This window comes from Heteronotia binoei, chromosome 15, assembly GCF_032191835.1.
Source record: "Heteronotia binoei isolate CCM8104 ecotype False Entrance Well chromosome 15, APGP_CSIRO_Hbin_v1, whole genome shotgun sequence".
Lineage (NCBI taxonomy): Eukaryota > Metazoa > Chordata > Lepidosauria > Squamata > Gekkonidae > Heteronotia > Heteronotia binoei.
In genome coordinates, this window is record NC_083237.1 from 643,120 (window position 1) to 661,263 (window position 18,144).

Sequence of the window (18,144 nt, forward strand, 5' to 3'; positions counted from 1 at the left end):
AGCCTCTGTGCTGTTGTTGGCCCTGCAGAGGAACTGGTTGGCCACTGTATGAGACGGGATGCTGCACTGGATGGACCTGCACTGGTCTGATCCAGGGCTTTTCTCATGTTCTTATGCAATGGTGGGCAGGGTAGAAACATGCATCTGTTATCACTGCTTCATCTTCCAATGGACTTTAGCTTGATTCACAAGTTTTCCGCCAGCATCTTTCCGGTGGTCTTTAGATCACCAAGCTGCACAGTAAACCATGGGGCCTATCGCCCCACCCCACCAAGGGTGAGAGAGGTTGACAAGGAATAATCCTGTTAATAGCTTCAAAGAGCGTATTTCAAATTCCCACTGCAGCCTCAAAGAAGTATCTTTGGAATACTCCCGCACCCCACCCTGCATTCTGGAATCTAATAGGGTCCTGTGAGATTTTGGGACTTTTCAGTTCAGAAAAGAGACAACTGATGGAGAGGATATCATAAGAGTTTTATAAAATTAGAGAGAGTTGACAAAGAGATTTTTTTTCTTCCACTCCCCAAATACTAGAAGTCAAGGGCATCCAGTGAGAGTCAGTTTGGTGTAGTTGTTAAGTGCATGGGACTCTTATCTGGGAGAACCGGGTTTGATTCCCCACTCCTCCACTTGCAGCTGCTGGAATGGCCTTGGGTCAGCCATAGCTCTGGCAGAGGTTGTCCTTGAAAGGGAAGCTTCTGGAAGAGCTTTCTCAGCCCTGTTACGTGTAGAGTCAGCCTCTGGACTCGAACCAATGACAACTCTCACACTCTCACAGCCCCACCCACCTCACAGGGTGTCTGTTGTGGGGGGAGAAGATACAGGAGATTGTAAGCCACTTTGAGTCTGATTCAGAGAGAAGGGCGGGGTATAAATCTGCAGCCTTGTGATAGGCAGCAGGTTCAAGACAGACCAAAGGAAATCCATCTATCAGCAGGTACTAGCCGTGGTGACTAAAGGGAACCTCCACATTCAAGGGCAGCCAGCCTCTGAACCCCAGTGCCAAGAAGCAACCTCGGGAGAGAAGGCATCTATGCTCTGCTGTGGGTGTCCAGAGGAGCTGGTTGGCTGCTGCATGAGGCAGGATGCTGGACTAGATGGGCTCTCTCGGCTGATGGCCTCGGCATACTGGGTGGGATGCCAGGGCTTCCGTCCCACGCACTCACTTGTTCCCAGTGCCACCCGGGGGGCCCCCAAGCAAGCCAGAGGGACACGCAGCAGGAAGGAGGGGGGCTTGCAACGCCCAAACCCCATAAACAGCCACGGGGGGGGCAATTAACGGGCCAGGAAGCAGCAGGGAACTTCATTAGTGACCTCATCAGCCGGAGGGGAGGGGGGAGACGACGGTCCCGCCGCCCACGCCCCTCCCCCGTCCCCGTTCCCACGTTGCACCGGAGGCGAGCTGTGGCGCATGCGCACTGCCCGGGTTCTCCGCGTCCTTCCGTCCCTGTGTCGACATTTTCCCCCGACCGCCCTTAGGAGAAAACCCCGCCCCGCCCCTCTGTTTCATTGGCCCGTCGCTTCCGCCTTCTTTTCGGCTTCTACGCATGCTCCCAGTCGCAGGGCGCTTGCAGGCTCTTCTCCCGCCTCACTCCGATCCTACGCATGCGCTTTCCCCGCCCTTCCGCCGCGTGCCGGCCAATGGGCGGCGCGCTCGCTAGTTCCGCTCTGGTCTCCGCGTTCAGGGGCTTCCTACCAGCTCCGACCTCAGGGCGCATGCGCTCGAGTCGAGGTGGGCTGCCGGCTCTCCCCGCATGCGCCTTGCAGGCTGCGCCTGACGCCGACTCGAGTCCTGCCCTGCGCGCTCGCGACACCTGGCCCGCCCGTGCTGTGCGCAGGCGCAGTAGGCAGGCGGCGCTTCCCTCCCGGGCGCCTGTCAGTCAGTCAGTCAGTCAGTCAGTCAGTGGGCCGAGCGGTCGGTCCGTCGGTGGGCGCAGGCGGGCCGGAGAGAGGGCGCCTCCATGGGCGTGCGCCGCTGAGAGAGCCGCCCAGGACCCCGCCATGGCCGACCCGGCCCCCGCCCGCAGCCTCGACGACATCGACCTCTCCGCCCTCAGGGTGAGCAGGGGGCAAGGGTCAGGGGTCAGGCGGGGGAGGGCTGGGCCGGGCGGGGACCCCCCTCTTTCTCTGGCGCCCCCTCCCCCTCTGGCGCCCCTTCCCCTCGCCTCCTCCCCCTCTCCCCTCCCCCTCTGGCGCCCCCTCCCTCTCTCCCCTTCCCCTCTCCCTCCCCACCTCCCCTCCCCCTTCCTTCCCCCTCTCCCCTCCCCACCTCCCCTCCCCCTCTGGCGCCCCCTCCCTCTCTCCCCCTCGCCTCCCCCTCCCCACCTCCCCTCCCCCTTCCTTCCCCCTCTCCCCTCCCCCTCCCCACCTCCCCTCCCCCTTCCTTCCCCCTCTCCCCTCCCCCTCCCCACCTCCCCTCCCCCATCCTTCCCCCTCTGGCACCCCCTCCCCCTCGCCCCCCCAGCCTCTCCTGATGCCCTGGGACCCTCCACTCCTCCCCGCCCTCCCTCCCTCCCAGGAAGGCGGCCTTCCACGGTGAGCTCCTCGGGGCAGGGACCTGCCTGCCTGTGCTGGTGGGCGGACTCGCTGTGTCCCCCTGCGGTAGAAGGCCTGGAGTCACGTCCAGAAGCTGCTGGGAAGAGGCCAGCAAGGCTGCGGGGAGGGGCTGGATCCTGAGCCTCGGAGCCTGCACTCTCAGAAGCTCCCACCCGCAGCATCTTGGGGCCTCCTAGGTGCTCTAAGTCAGAGAAATATGAGGCCTGACAGGCCCTTGCAGTGCCCGCCTGCCTGCCTGCCTCCTGTTAGTTAGGGGCAACGAGATGGTATTTTACGGCGGTGTCAAATAATGCTTTTGAAAAGAAAATGTGAATTTTAACAAGAAGGCTTTAAGGCATCTTTGGATTATCCCCTGCCTCCCCTCCAGTCTTTGTGCCACAGCTCTGTTCCTGGGCGATGCCCTCTGCCCCGGAGGCCCACCTTCTCCCTGGAGGCTGAGCTGCTCCATAGCCATGAACCGCCTGTGGAAACAAAGGTTGTCCAGGGAGAGAGCAGCATCTTTGGTGTGCCCGGGCTGTGGAGCTGCTCTCTGTCCTGCGGCTGCTGCTTCCTCACGCTGGCTGGGGTGCATAATTGCGGGAGGCCAGCTGCAGGTTGGATCCCCTGCCCCATACTCTGGGGAGTCCAGGAAGTGCTTTGGAATGCTTTGGCACTTGGCTTTCGTTTGAGGATGGGCAGGGAGCCCCATTGGGGCAGCTTGCACAGTCCCATGCCCAGAGTGGAGGTGAAATGCTTTCGTCCCTCGCCTCAGTTTTGCCACAGTGGAAACATGCTTTTCTGGTATCTTCTGGCAAGGATCCTTCCCTGGGGATGCGAAGGAGAAAGAGAAGGCACTGGTTGTTGGATTCGTGAGAAAGAAATCATTTACTACACTAACTGCGCCAGGATGTATCAGCTTTTAAGTGCAGTGTGCAGAACGGGAGGGGAAATGGTGTCTGCCTGGTGAACGGTTCATAAAACTCAGAATCTTGTTTACCAAGCTAAGCTGATACAATAACAGCATTTGATGTGGTCCGTACCTCCTTCTCTTTTGGACTTGCGTTCAATAGTGTCTGTTTGAGCTACTGATTGTTGTGTCTTCTCATTTGACCTGCTCTGCTGTTGGGCTGTGAAACTCTCAGCACAGAGAATTCACACATTTGCAATTCCGTTTGTACAAGTGGTGCATTTATTTATCTTCTTTTAGTGCTTATTTATTAAATTTATGAATCGTCTGTCCCTGTTATAGCAGTGCTCTTGGCGATGTACAATAAAGGTAAAAACGTTAAACATTAGTAGACAATTAAAATAACATTTATATTACCATCGAAAAGCAGATGGCAAAGTGCAGTTATTATTATCACAGGTGGGGGGAAGAGGGGCAAGATGGCACTGCTGCTGTCCTCAGCCAGCCTGGTGGAACGTCTCTGTCTTACAGGCCCTGCAGAATTGCAAAAGATCCCACAGGGTTCCACCAGGTGGGGGCCAGGACTAAAAAGGCCCTGGCCCTGGTCAAGGGCAGACGGATGTCTTTCTGGCTGGGGACCGCCAGCAGATACTGTCCGAGGAACCTAACACTCCCTGCACAGCCGTTCACAGAATTTTAGACATTCCACTAACAGTTTACAAGTTTGAAATTTCAGTCCAGCTTTTAAGAACATGTAAAGTGGTCAACTTTTTTTTTAAAACCATGTATTCAACATAGGTTAGTCTGGTTGCTGAATGCAGAGGCTCTCTTGTTGAAGAATAAATGATCAGCAAGGGTTCAGATTGGACAACTGTTAGTGGGAGGTCTAAAATTCTGTGACTGACTTTGCAGAGAAGACCCGCCCAGCTCACCTCTACCGGATAGACCGACTGAACGGGGAAGCTCTTGTGGACGCATGTCCTGAGAAGTGAGCCTGCTTGTAGGATTGCAACCAGGGATCTTCCCAAGCTTCTGGGAACACAGGAAGTGTAGGGCAAAGTCTGGGGGGGGGGAACTGGTCTGGGCTACTTTTGAGGGGCAGAAGCCCTCCACTTCCTGATCTTATATTAGCATATGAAACTGTTTGCCTAATGCAGAACTGCTGGTCCATCTGGGCAGTGTTGTCTCCTCTGTGGCACTGGATCTCCAGGTCCTTAGACAGAAAGGGCTCCTTTCCAGTACCTGATCCCCTCGTCTGATGAAGTGTGCTTAGAAAGCACACGAAAGCTTACGTTCTGAATAAAACTTGGTTGGTCTTAAAGGTGCAACGTGACTCCTACCTTGTTCAGCTGTTGTGTGCAGTCACTGTTGTGCCTCTAAGCCACAAGCCCTCCCCCAGCAGGCCACACGGTGTGATCACATTTGCCAGTTTCATCATCGATGGGGCCTCTTGACCAGGAACTTTGCTTCCTCGGGAACTTGCAGCCAAGCCACAATACAGGCTTTTCTGCACCTCCATGAGGACTGGATACCTGTTATGCTATTTGAAAGTTAAATCCCGCAGATTAATAGGTCTCTAGATTCTATGGTCATTGTAGACTAGTACTGTGTCCTGGGGTTTTTTTGTCCTAGGAAAAATTTATTTGTTTAATTAATATCCCACTTTTCCCTCCCAGTGGGAACATTTTCCCATCTCTGCTTCATCCTCAAAGCCACTTCATGAGGTAGGTTAGTCTGATGGCAAGTGACTGGCACAAGGTCACCCAGCAGGCTTTCATGGTGGAGTAGGGATTCACACCTGGGCCTCCCCTTGCTGGCTGTGATGCAACTAAGGGCCTCCAGACACTGCACAAGAAAAGTGGGTCATGGAACCTGCTGCTCCAGGGTGTGGCTGGGAGCCAGAGGAGATGTCATGACAGCTTTCTGAGCGGTGAGAATCAGAAGGATCACTTTCCATGAGAGGGGAAGCTCTCCGGTCTGGAGGCTGAGAGCAGCCAGAAATTTGGGGGAGGCAGCTTGGCCCTGGGGGAGGGTACAGCTTCACACTTGCTGTGCAATATCTGGGGGGTTCAGTATTGTGTCCTTAGAGACGGACGTCTGTGGGTAGGGAAATCTAAGGTGTGATTCAGCTGAGGAGGCCAAGATGCCCTTTTCTGAGTGGGAATTGCAGAGGAGGTGGAGTGGGGGGAGCAGTAACAGGTAATGTGAGAATCCTAGAGTTGGAAGGGACCTCCAGGGTCATCTAGTCCAACCCCCTGCACAATGCAGGAAACTCACAAACACCTCCCACACACACACACACACAGCCAGTGAGTCTTGCTCCATGCCCATATGATATAGCCATCTCTTTCTGTATTCCATTGCTAGATGATGGCAAAAAACCCTCCAGTATCCCCGGCCAAACTGGCCTGGAGAGAAATTGCTGCGTGACCGCAAAGCGCTGAACAGGATTCCCAGGGCTGTAAGAATGGGTGCCAACTTTGCACAATCAGCTTGTTGGCAGAAAACCTGCTAGCCATGCCCTTCCTCAGTGGCCAAAGCCAGTTTGTCTCTCTCAGTGGGGGTCGATGGCGGCTGACCTGAGAGCAGCATAAGCGGGAGAGGCATTTCCCCCAGAAGCCTCCTGGAGGCCGCATCGTCCCCCAGCTGAATGGCCTCTCCCAGAAGGCCAGGCGGTGCGGGGCCTTCTGTGCCTTCCTTGGTCCTCCCATGCTGCAGCCCTTCTCCAGGGTTCACCTTCCTTTGGAGCATGACCCGCCTCCTTCATGGGGCTGCTGCTGCTGTGTTGTGCAGCAAACAGCCTCCTCTGATTCGCTGGCCCTGGCAGTGGAGTGACTGGCTGGGTCTGTCCTTCAGAGCCAAGTGCTGTCTCAGGTGGCTTTCTAAAGGCTGCCCTGTGGGGCCATTGCGGGGGAGCCGCTACACAGGTAGGCAGGCCAGTGAGCAGCAGTGTAGCACAAGCCGGATGGCCAGCAGGGGGCAGCATCACCGGGGCTGAGGAATTCCTCAGAGTCCCCCTCCCAGGTGGGCTTGGACCCCTTTGCTTCACCTGTAAGGTGTCAGGAAGGGCCTTTCTCTGCCCAGAAGCTGGCAGACTAATTGGGAGAGCTTCTGCTTGGCGTGTCGGAGGCCCCAGGTTCAATGCCCAGCAGCAGCATCTCCAGGTAAAAAGGACCTTCAGGAGGTGATGGGGAAGACCTTTCTCTGCCTGAGACCCTGGAGAGAGAGAGAGAGAGAGAGAGAGCTCCAGCCAGCCAGCCTGCCTGAACTTGATGGACCAAGCGGGGGTCTGATTCAGTGGAAGGCAGCTTTGCGTGGTTGAGGAGCCTCGTGCACCAAGGGCTGAGTCAGGAGAAAGAAGCTTCATATATTCTGACCCCTGCAAGCCCCCGTTCTGCAGCAGCCGCTGCCGCTGCCTCTCCCATGACTGTCTGTCTCTCTTGGCTTGGGGGGTGGGGGCTGTGCAGTCTGTTTCTTGTCCTCTTGGAGAACTCAGCAGCCGGGCTTTGCTCCCTCTCCTGATCCGATGAGCGGCCATGTTTGGGGGTTGAAGGACTCCCTCCCCCAGTCGTGCTGGCTAGCGGCAAGGAGGGGGCGTAGTCTCCCCAGTAGTGTTACAGTTTGGCTCTCTGGCTGGAGTCAGTGGTTCTGCTGGGTCCTGCTGATCTGTGTGCCGGAGGGCTGTGGCTGGGCCAGCCGGCCTCTGCTTCTCTTCCTGGGCTGTGAACCCTTGGGGCGGTGGGGTGAGTGCTGCAGCGCTTCCTGGCTCCTTGCTGTTCTCTGGACCATAAAAGCTAGCGCCTGGGCTGGGCTGCTTCCACACCGTTCTCGCTTGTTGCTAGGGAGAACTTGTTGACTGCAGAATGTTGGCCTTCACTGAATTATTCCCACCCCCACCCCTTCCCCATGGATGTAGCGCAACGTGGCCAGCACAGCTGATGCATCCTCTTTGGGGGGGGGGCCTGTGGGGAGGGGGTTGATGCTCTGAAACCATCCTGCCCCCCACTGCGCCAGGGACCATTTCCCATTTGTCCAGCCCCGGGTTGGCTTTTTATGCCAGTGCTGCTGTTGTGGAGTCTACCCAGGACAGTCAAAGCAGGTGGGCAAATCCAGGACACCCATTCTCCCAGCCTGTCTTCAGTCCTACAGGCTGCTGCACTCCAATATCTCTTCTGAAGAAGTCATTTCACAGTGAACGTGGCACAAGAGAACAGGCACAGTGTTGTGGCCCTTCTCTAGGGCTGGCTGGACCAAGGTGCAGCGTTGTGGCCCTCCTCTAGGGCTGGCAGCCAGCTCTCACATCCACACGGCTGGCCACAGAACAGAGGGAAGCCCTTTTAAAGGGTTGGCAGTGAGAGTGACCATTCAGCAGGTGGTTTCTTGAGAAGTAAAGCCCTGCTGGATCAGATCAGGGACCGTCTAGTCCAGCATCCTTTTGCATGCGGAAGCTGACCAGTTGCCTTGCAGAGCCAGCAAACAGGGCTTAGTGATCAAGGCCTTCTCCCACGTTGCTTCTTAGCACTGGTGTTTGGAAGTTAACTTAACAGAGGAACTCCCTTTAGTTGCTGCGGACTTCTCCTTCATGAATCATCTGATCCCTTTTAAAAGGAAGGCACAGCAGGGTAACTTCCCCAGACAGGGAAGATTGTCTGTTCTGAGGCTCTTGTTCATCAGCTTCATAGGCTGACTCCAAGTTCTCATGTTTTGAAAAAGGGAAGAAAAGTGCTCTCTATCCATACTTTCCATCTCGTGCATAATTTTATAAATTTCTGTCATGCCCCGCCCCTCAGTGTCTGTTCCCCCCACACTGAAAGGTCCAAAACTCTTCAGCCTTTCCTAGCAGCACAGGTGCTCCAGCCGGTTATCATTTTGGTTGCCCTTTTCCACATTTCCTCCAGCTCTCTGATATACTTTTGGAGATGTGCTAACCAGAACTGTGCCCAGCGCTCCAAAGGGACTGGCCTCCCAAGGGCCTTACAGTATAGGCCGCTTTATTTTCTGGCCCTTTCCTAATAACCCCTGGCATGGAGTTTGCCTTTTTTTTTTTACTGCTACTTCACACTGAGTCAGCATTTCTGTTGAGCTATCTATGATACAAGCCCAAGATCTCTCTTCCTCTCAATCTCAGCGTTTAAGATCCCATGGCATGTATCTAAAATTAGGATTTTTTTTGTTCCAGTGTGCATCACTTAACACTTATCTACAATGGACTTTACTTGTCATACTGTAAACTGCTTGGCCAATTTAGAGGGACCCTCCTGTAGCTTTTCATACTCCACTTTGGATTTCACTATCCGGAATAATTTGTCATCTTCAAAGGTGGCCGCTAGACTGCTCACCACCAATTCTAGATAATTGATGAACAAACTGAATAGCATCAATCCCAATACAGATTCTTGGACCCCACTGCTTTCTTCCCTCCACTCTGAGAAATGTCCATTTATTACTCTCATTGTTGAGCCAGTCTTTGTTGGTTGTTTAGCCTCCAGGAGAACCAAACTTCTTGTTGTTCCACCAGTTTTCAATCCAAAAGCGGACTCATTGTCTTATCCCATAATTGCTAAGCACACTCAGGAGCCTTTGGTGAGGGAATTTAATTAATTTAATGTTTAGATATATATCTCGCCCTTTCCCACAAGCGGGCTCAGGTACCTTGTCAAAAGCCTTTCGGAAGTCCATCTGTAATATCTACCAGATCACCGTTATCTGCAGGCTTCTTCCTTTAACAGAGAACTCAAGAAGGTTGGTAAGGCAGGGTTTCCCTTTGGAGAAGCCATGCTGCTTTCCCTTCAGCAGGGCTTGTTCCTCTATATGCTGAATAATTCTCTCTGGTGAAAGTTTCTGCTAATTTAACTATAACAGACATTAGGCTAACTGTCCTGTAATTCTCTGGCTCCTCCTTCTGTACTGCTTTTTGTAAAAAAACTGATGTGACATCCTCAGTTATGGAGGTCAGGTTTAGGGAAAGGTTGGTTTACTAACCAATGTAGGTAACCATTTCAAATGGGAGGGACTCAAAAACGTAGTCCTGGAATTTCATCTCAATCCAAGGTGAATTATTCAGATGCCCTTCCCAAAATCAGTGGCTTCTGTGTGGATATTTGCCCCATGTTTTCTCCAGTGAAATCCAGTTTGGTGTGGTGGTTAAGTGTGCGGACTCTTATCTGGGAGAACTGGGTTTGATTCTCCACTCCTCCACTTGCACCTGCTGGAATGGGCTTGGGTCAGCCAGAGCTCTCTTATCTGGGAGAACCGGGTTTGATTCCCCCCTCCTCCACTTGCAGCTGCTGGAATGGCCTTGAGTGAGCCAGAGCTCTCTTATCTGGGAGAACTGGGTTTGATTCAGCACTCCTCCACTTGCACCTGCTGGAATGGTCTTGGGTCAGCCAGAGCTCTCTTATCTGGAAGAACCAGGTTTGATTCCCCATTCCTTCACTTGAAGCTGCTGGGATGGCCTTGGGTCAGCCATAGCTCTCTTATCTGGGAGAACCAGATTTGATTCCCCACTTCTCCGCTTGCAGCTGCTGGAATGGTCTTGGGTCAGCCAGAGCTCTCTTATCTGGGAGAACCAGGTTTGATTCCCCACTCCTCCACTTGCAGCTGCTGGAATGGCCTTGGGTCAGCCACAGCTCTCTTATCTGGGAGAAGCGGGTTTGATTCCCCACTCCTCCACTTACACCTGCTGGAATGGCCGTGGGTCAGCCAGAGCTCTCTTATCTGGGAGAACCGGGTTTGATTCCCCACTACTCCCCTTGCAGCTGCTGGAATGGCCTTGGGTCAACCAGAGCTCTCTTACCTGGGAGTACCGGGTTTGATTCCCCACTCCTCCACTTGCAGCTGCTGGAATGGCCTTGGGTCAGCCATAGCTCTCTTATCTGGGAGAACCAGGTTTGATTCCCCACTCCTCCACTTGCAGCTGCTGGAATGGCCTTGGGTCAGCCAGAGCTCTCTTATCTGGGAGAACCGGGTTTGATTCCCACTGCTCCACTTTCACCTGCTGGAATGGCCTTGGGTCAGCCATAGCTCTTGTATCTGGGAGAACCGGGTTTGATTCCCACTCCTCCACTTGCACCTGCTGGAATGGCCTTGGGTCAGCCAGAGCTTTCATAGGAGTTGTCCTTGAAAGGGCAACTTCTGGGAGAGCTCTCTCAGCCCCACCCACAGGGTGTCTGTTGGCAGTGGGAGAAGATATAGGAGATTGTGAGCCGCTCTGATTCTGTGAGATGTGGAGTGGAGGGTGGGATATAAATCCAATGTTGTAGTCTTCTTCTAAGAGTGCTGCCCTCAGAGGCTGTGTGGGTGTCCATGAGGAGAACGCAGGCCTCAGTCCCACTCCCTCGTAGAGCAGCAGGGAGCCCTGGGCTTTTTGCTGACTTTCACTGCTGTGTGTGGTTTTGTCCAGGCCAGACTGAGTAGGGTGAGGGCTGACAGCGGAGGCAAGGGTGAGATGGCTAAAGGAGAGGGCGGAGCCATTTGCTGGGCTCCCCCACCCCTCCTGCTGCTGCTCCCTCAGTTGTGTGGGGTGGAGCCGCTCTCTTTACCCAGGGCGGGCCTGCCTCAGCCTGCTTTTCCATCCAAGAGCTCTGGGTGAATGAGCATTTTGCATGCTGGCTCAGTGGGTTGGCTGGATGATGCCCGCAAGGCCAGCCTCTGCCACCACCTGTGTTGTGGTTCAAAAGGGAAGGGTGAGCCTGCAGTGGCTTCCTAGGTCCAGGCAGAAATCGAAAACCGTGGATGTGTGGCTTCCTCCTCCCCCCTACCTGGGGGAAAAGACAGGCGGTCAGAGTGGATTTGGAGAAACAGTAAAAGGGAAACCTCTCAGAAGAGACTGCTGCTTCCGCTGCATCTTGCTGCTTGCCAGAGACTGTTTGAGCAACCCCTTTGCCTGGCAGTGCACAGCTGACAAGGTTGAGAAGGAAACAGGTCTGGCAGATGGTTAGATTTTGCCCCAAATTTCAGTTTTCCTGAGAGCCAGTTTGGTGTAGTGGTGAAGTGTGTGGCCTCTTATCTGGGAGAACCGGGTTGGATTCCCCACTCCTCCCCTTGCAGCTGCTGGAATGGCCTTAGGTCAGCCGTAGCTGTGTCAGAGTTGTCCTTGAAAGGGCAGCTGCTGTGAGAGCCCTCTCAGCCCCACCCAACTCACAGGGTGTTTGTTGTGGGGGAGGAAGGGAAAGGAGATTGTGGGAGCCAGTTTGGTGTAGTGGTGGTTAAGTGTGTGGCCTCTTATCTGGGAGAACCGGGTTGGATTCCCCACTCCTCCACTTGCACCTGCTGGAATGGCCTTGGGTCAGCCAGAACTCTGTCAGAGTTTTCCTTGAAAGGGCAGTTGCTGTGAGAGCCCTCTCAGCCACTGACCTGATCCAACATGACTTCTCTTATGTTCTTATGCGACACAGAGTGTTGGACTGAATGGGCCATTGGCCTGATCCAACAGGGCTTCTCTTATGTTCTTATGTGACACAGAGTGTTGGACTGAATGGGCCTTTGACCTGATCCAACAGGGCTTCTGTTATGTTCTTATGTGACACAGAGTGTTGGACTGGAGGGGCCATTGGCCTGATCCAACAGGACTTCTCTTATGATCTTATGTGACACAGAGTGTTGGACTGGAGGGGCCATTGGCCTGATCCAACATGGCTTCTCTTATGTTCTTATTGGCTTCATGGGGGCGGTCTGCGTTGGGCATTCCCTGGGCCCCTGTGTCTGGAGAATTAACATGGATTCCAGGTGCCTGTCTGAGGAGGGGTCAGGGCCGCTGTGCAGAGACCCCGTCTCAACGGAAGAGAGGGAGGGTGACGGTGCAACAGCTTCCCCAGTCCCCAGCAGGGCCTTCTTGGCAAGTGCCACGTGACTCCGCAGGCAAAGGGCCAAGAGGTGGCACAACCAGGGGCAAAGTCTGGAGTAGCTTTGTGGGAGGCAGCTGATCCCAGGCCTTTCGCTTGCTGCCGGCCTGGCTGGGGAGAGGGTGAGGGGGCAGCAGGCCCCAGAAGCGGGTGATGTGGGGCCCCATGAGAAGAGGGTGGGCTGCTCCTTTTGGAGGGGGCTGCTGTGTGGAGCGCTGCCGAGTTGGCGGTGGGATCCTGCCGATTCGACCAGTCTGGAGTGAGGAACGGTTTCCTGGAGCCGGCATCAGAAGGGGGCGATTCTCTGGTGCTGGTGCCAGTGCCCCCCAAGGACTGGGGCTCCCCTCCCTCTGGGCTCATGTGATGGCTGGTGTGTTCTTCCTGCTGGTCTCTTTCCTTACCCCCTCCTCCAGTTCCTCCCTCACCTGTGGACTGAAATAGGGGCAGCCTGTGGGAAATAAACAGAGCTGAAGAAAATGTGTCTTTCTCAGCCTCAGAGATTCCCAGGCCCCAGACTGTGGGGTTGGTTGTAAAATGCGGAATCCTGGGCCTTGGACCCTTCACTCTGCCTCCGGAGGATTCTCAGGCTAAGGTCTGAGTAGGGCTGTCATTCTTGGAAGGCCAAGGTCCCCATCCCCCTTTCTGGGAGGGGAGCTGGCGAGAGACTCTGTCCTGGTGGAAATACGGCTGTGGAGGAAGTTTCCTTGGGGATGGTGTGTCTTCTTGGTTGGCATGGTGGCCAGGTCCTGATCCGTCAGTCGAGCTGAGCCAGAATCCCAAAGAAGAGGGAGGCAAGAAGAGCCTGTCAGATGCAGGATGGCTGCTATGGAGACCGGGGGGGGGGGGAGGGTGCAAGCCGCTTTCTCTCCAGCAGCTCCCTGCAGCAAGCTGAGGAGGGATCAGTCTCCTGCCCTGGTTGGCCTTTCCAGCTCAGGGATTTCCGTGGCAAGTCTTGGTCCTGGGGCCTCTGAGGCCCTCTGGCTGCTGGCCTGCTGAGAGAGGGAACTCCGGGGCGCTCGCTGAGCAGGAGGTAGAAGTCAGGAGGCTTCTGGGAGGTGTCAGGCACCAGCCACTCCCTGGGCTTCTCTCCTGCTGTCTGAGCAGAGGGCTTCTCAAAGCCTCTGTGCTCTCCGCTTGTGCAGCCATCCGGTCATCCCGTCTTCCCTCGCTGCAGGCTGCACCGCCACCACCACAGTCCCCTAGGCTGCAGCCGCCCAGGTGGAGGCCCCAGGAGCAGAGCAGAGGGAAGCAAAAGGTGCAGGCTGGCCATCCCCTGCTCCCCTCAGACCTGCAGAGGGCCTCCCCTCCGAAGGCAGGCCAGGAAGGCGTCCGGAGTCTGGCCCCAGAGGGGGTCCAGGTTTCTGAGGCAGAGGGAGCACCAGGGGCTCTCCCAGTTCAGTGAGGTCTGAGCAGAATCACCTGTCTGTTGATCCCCAGTGACTCAGGAAGTTTTGCCAGCTGGCCTGGCTCCAGTTTCCAGGTGAGAAGGCTCCTGCGAGCCCCACACGCCTCCCCTCTGGCCTGCGGAGGCAGCGGATCCAGTGGGCGGCTGTTGCTACCCAGCCGTCTTCTTTCCCTCTGCCTCTGCAGGCTGACTCACAGCCACCACCTCCATCCCTCCCTCGAGGCGCCTGCTGGCCTCCCCCAGGTCTCTCCCCCCCACTCCTGTGATCTGAGCTCAGGCTGAGGGTTGGGCCCTTCGCCCGGCCCAGCCTGGCCTGCTCTCACCACTGGCAGAGATATCTCAGGGTCCTCTTTCCCTCCTTGGTTTGGCCCCCACCCTGTGCAGCCCAGGCTCCTGGGTTCCTTGGGAGGGGGTGGAGTGGGTTTGCTGGGACTTTTCTTTTTTGTGGGGGGGCGGGGAGGGAAAGGCCTCTGCCTTCCTTCCCAAATCTTGTCTGTCTAGCTGTGCCAGAACTCTGCAGCTCCAGGAGGGCAGCGAGCAGATGGTGTGGGGGGGGGCCACTAGGGTCCCTGGGTTCTTTGCGGGGGAATTGATAGGCCCACTGGAGGATATCATTAACCAGTGGGGTGTTGTAATGGCAGATGGCATAAATAGCCATGAACGGCAGCCAGAGACCAGTCCTCTAAGTCCTCAGCTGAATCTTTCGCTCCCACCCCCGCCTTCCCCTCCTTGGTCTGGCACACTCTGCTTTCTCTCCAGCTCCTCTGGGGCAGTCTGTTGCGAGGCCGTGGGGCTTTATAACCTGGCCAGAACATGCCCCCTCCTCTCTGGTCACCTCTGGCCTGGGCCAGGCAACCTCCTCCTCTCTCTCCAGCCCTCTGCTGCTGCACAAGGGCTTCTCTTGTTCCCTGACCGCATGACCCCTTTTCAGATTCAGCCCACTCCAGGCCTGCTGCTGGGCCCTTCCTCCTTGGCTTTCCTGTCCCAAAACATCTCTGCTGGCATTTGGCTCTCCCTGGCTGCCCCTTACGCCTGGAGCCCCTTCGTACAGCGATGCCCACTCTTCCCACACCCTTTGCCACAAAAGCTCTTGGCTCCTTCCCTCCCTCCCTCCTTCCCTGCTGCTAATCCCACCCACGTGGCTCTGGGATGGAGGGGGCGTTTTCTCCTTCCCCGTCTCTCTGCTGCTCACTTTGCAGGTCGCTGTCGGCCATGTGCAGCAGGGACCTGTGCTGTGTTTGGGCAGGTGCTGAACTCATGAGCCTGATAGGGCAGGTGGGAGCCGCCGCCATGTGGCAGCTGCGGGTGGGGCAGAAGGCCAGCCGTGGGGCCAGGAGCACATCTGGGTCTTTCTCTCGCCAGGCATGGCCCAGAGGAAGTTGTGAGCTTCCAGGCTCTTCAAGCGGAAGCAGCAGGGACCTGCAGCAACAAGCATGCAGTGCTCTCTTTCTCTCTCTCTCTCTCTCTCAGCAGGGGCGTGGAGCCGATCCTCCTTTTCCCAAGGGTGGGGAAATGCCTCTGTTGAGACAAGCAAGCGGGAGTGGAGCTTTGCGGCATGCTTGAAGGAGGGAAGGAAGGAGGCAGGGGCAGGGAGGCCTTCAGAGCAAGCAGCTGAGTGAGGAGTTGGGCTTCCCCTTGGGGGGCAGTGTGTTCCATGGAAGGGTCCCCGCAGCTCTGACTTGGACCTGGGCATTGCCCCGAAGGAAGCAGCCCCTCCCTCCAGACCAGCCGTGTACAAGGACAGAGATTTAGTAGAATTAGAGTAAACATAATGAAATGCTTCTTGATGCCTCTCACTGCACCCAGCTCTGCCCTGTGCGAATGGCCAGGAAACCCTGTCAGTCAGTGGGTGACACGCGCCTCTCCTTGGAGATGGTCACACCCTCCTCTCTGCTGGTCCGGGTGCATCTGGCTGGGCTGGAACCTCTCCTGACGCTGGCAGCGGAGATGGGGGAGCTCTTCTCTCCATGGCCTGGCTTGGACCTCTCCAGTGAGGGTTTGGTGCAACCGGGGGGGGCTCTCTGCTGCTCGGACGGCGAGGGGGCAACACCTACTCGCCTGGCCCTCCTGGGAGCCATTACAGTGCCCACCAGAGCAAGATCCTTCCCAGGGTGCCCTGTTCTTCATAAAGAGATGGAGGCATAGCAGGGAGGGGCTCCGTTTGGAAGGAAGTATGGGAAGGACACTAGCAGAGACCCCATGGCCGAGCTGGGGAGAGATTCTCAGTTTGCAGGCCCCCTCCTACAGTTTTCAGGGCCGAGGAACATGTAGAACTTCTGGGCCCCAGCCCCAAATCTCTCATCCTGCCGGTGCAGTGGAATATGGCCCTTTGGAGATCGGTTCAGGTGCGTTGCTGTGTTGGTCTGAAGCAACAAAACAAAGTCTGGCTCCGGTGGTGCCTTCACAGCCAACAAACTTTAATTCCAGTTGTAAGCTTTGGTGTGCATTTGCTGGTCTTCAAGCTGTTGTTGGACCCTTTGGAGAGTGCAAATAGCCGATGAAGCCCAGTTCCTGAGTCATCACTTTGGGGGGGATCTGTGTCCCACAAAAGCACTGCTTGCAAGGTGGCCTTTAAGAACATCAGAGAAGCCCTGTTGGATAAGGCCAGTGGCCCCTCCAGTCCAACACTCTGTGTCACATAAGAACATAAGAGGAGCCATGTTGGATCAGACCAATGGCCCATCTAGTCCAACACTCTGTGTCACATAAGAGAAGCCATGTTGGATCAGGCCAATGGCCCATCAGTCCAACACTCTGTGTCACATAAGAACATAAGAGAAGCCATGTTGGATCAGGCCAGTGGCCCATCCAGTCCAACACTCTGTGTCACATTAGAACATTAGAGAAGCCATGTTAGATCAGGCCAGTGGCCCCTCCAGTCCAACACTCTGTGTCACATAAGAACATAAGAGAAGCCCTGTTGGATCAGGCCAATGGCCCCTCCAGTCCAACACTCTGTGTCACATAAGAACATAAGAGAAGCCATGTTGGATCAGGCCAGTGGCCCATCGAGTCCAACACTCTGTGTCACATAAGAACATAAGAGAAGCCATGTTGGATCAGGCCAATGGCCCCTCCAGTCCAACACTATGTGTCACATCAGAACATAAGAGAAGCCATGTTGGATCAGGCCAGTGCCCCATACAGTCCAACACTCTGTGTCACATAAGAACATAAGAGAAGCCCTGTTGGATCAGGCCAATGGCCCATCCAGTCCAACACTCTGTGTCACATAAGAACATAAGAGAATCCATGTTGGATCAGGCCAGTGGCCCCTCCAGTCCAACACTCTGTGTCACATAAGAACATAAGAGAAGCCCCGTTGGATCAGGCCAATGGCCCTTTCAGTCCAACACTCTGGGTCACATAAGAACATAAGAGAAGCCATGTTGGATCAGGCCAGTGGCCCCTCCAGTCCAACACTCTGTGTCACATAAGAACATAAGAGAAGCCATGTTGGATCAGGCCAATGGCCCATCCAGTCCAACACTCTGTGTCACATAAGAACATAAGAGAAGCCATGTTGGATCAGGCCAGTGGCCCCTCCAGTCCAACACTCTGAGTCACATAAGAACATAAGAGAAGCCCTGTTGGATCAGGCCAATGGCCCATCCAGTCCAACACTCTGTGTCACATAAGACCATAAGGGAAGCCATGTTGGATCAGGCCAATGGCCCATCCAGTCCAACACTCTGTGTCACATAAGAACATAAGAGAAGCCATGTTGGATAAGGCCAGTGGCCCCTCCAGTCCAACACTCTGTGTCACATAAGAACATAAGAGGAGCCATGTTGGATCAGACCAATGGCCCATCTAGTCCAACACTCTGTGTCACATAAGAACATAAGAGAAGCCATGTTGGATCAGGCCAATGGCCCATCAGTCCAACACTCTGTGTCACATAAGAACATAAGAGAAGCCCTGTTGGATCAGGCCAGTGGCCCATCCAGTCCCACACTCTGTGTCACATTAGAACATAAGAGAAGCCATGTTAGATCAGGCCAGTGGCCCCTCCAGTCCAACACTCTGTGTCACATAAGAACATAAGAGAAGCCCTGTTGGATCAGGCCAATGGCCCCTCCAGTCCAACACTCTGTGTCACATAAGAACATAAGAGAATCCATGTTGGATCAGGCCAGTGGCCCATCCAGTCCAACACTCTGTGTCACATAAGAACATAAGAGAAGCCATGTTGGATCAGGCCACTGGCCCCTCCAGTCCAACACTATGTGTCACATCAGAACATAAGAGAAGCCATGTTGGATCAGGCCAGTGCCCCATACAGTCCAACACTCTGTGTCACATAAGAACATAAGAGAAGCCCTGTTGGATCAGGCCAATGGCCCATCCAGTCCAACACTCTGTGTCACATAAGAACATAAGAGAATCCATGTTGGATCAGGCCAATGGCCCCTCCAGTCCAACACTCTGTATTACATAAGAACATAAGAGAA

The 18,144-nt window shown here is 55.1% G+C and overlaps 1 protein-coding gene across 1 annotated transcript in view; it reads left to right on the forward strand.

Annotated features, from left to right (window-relative positions):
- Window positions 1-1,989: 1,989 nt before the first annotated feature.
- Window positions 1,990-18,144, forward strand: part of MINK1 (misshapen like kinase 1) — a 52,369-nt gene continuing 36,214 nt past the window's right edge. The window contains 1 exon segment of the mRNA XM_060256286.1: window positions 1,990-2,058. Coding sequence (XP_060112269.1) covers window positions 2,002-2,058 — 57 coding nt within the window. The 5' untranslated portion in view covers window positions 1,990-2,001.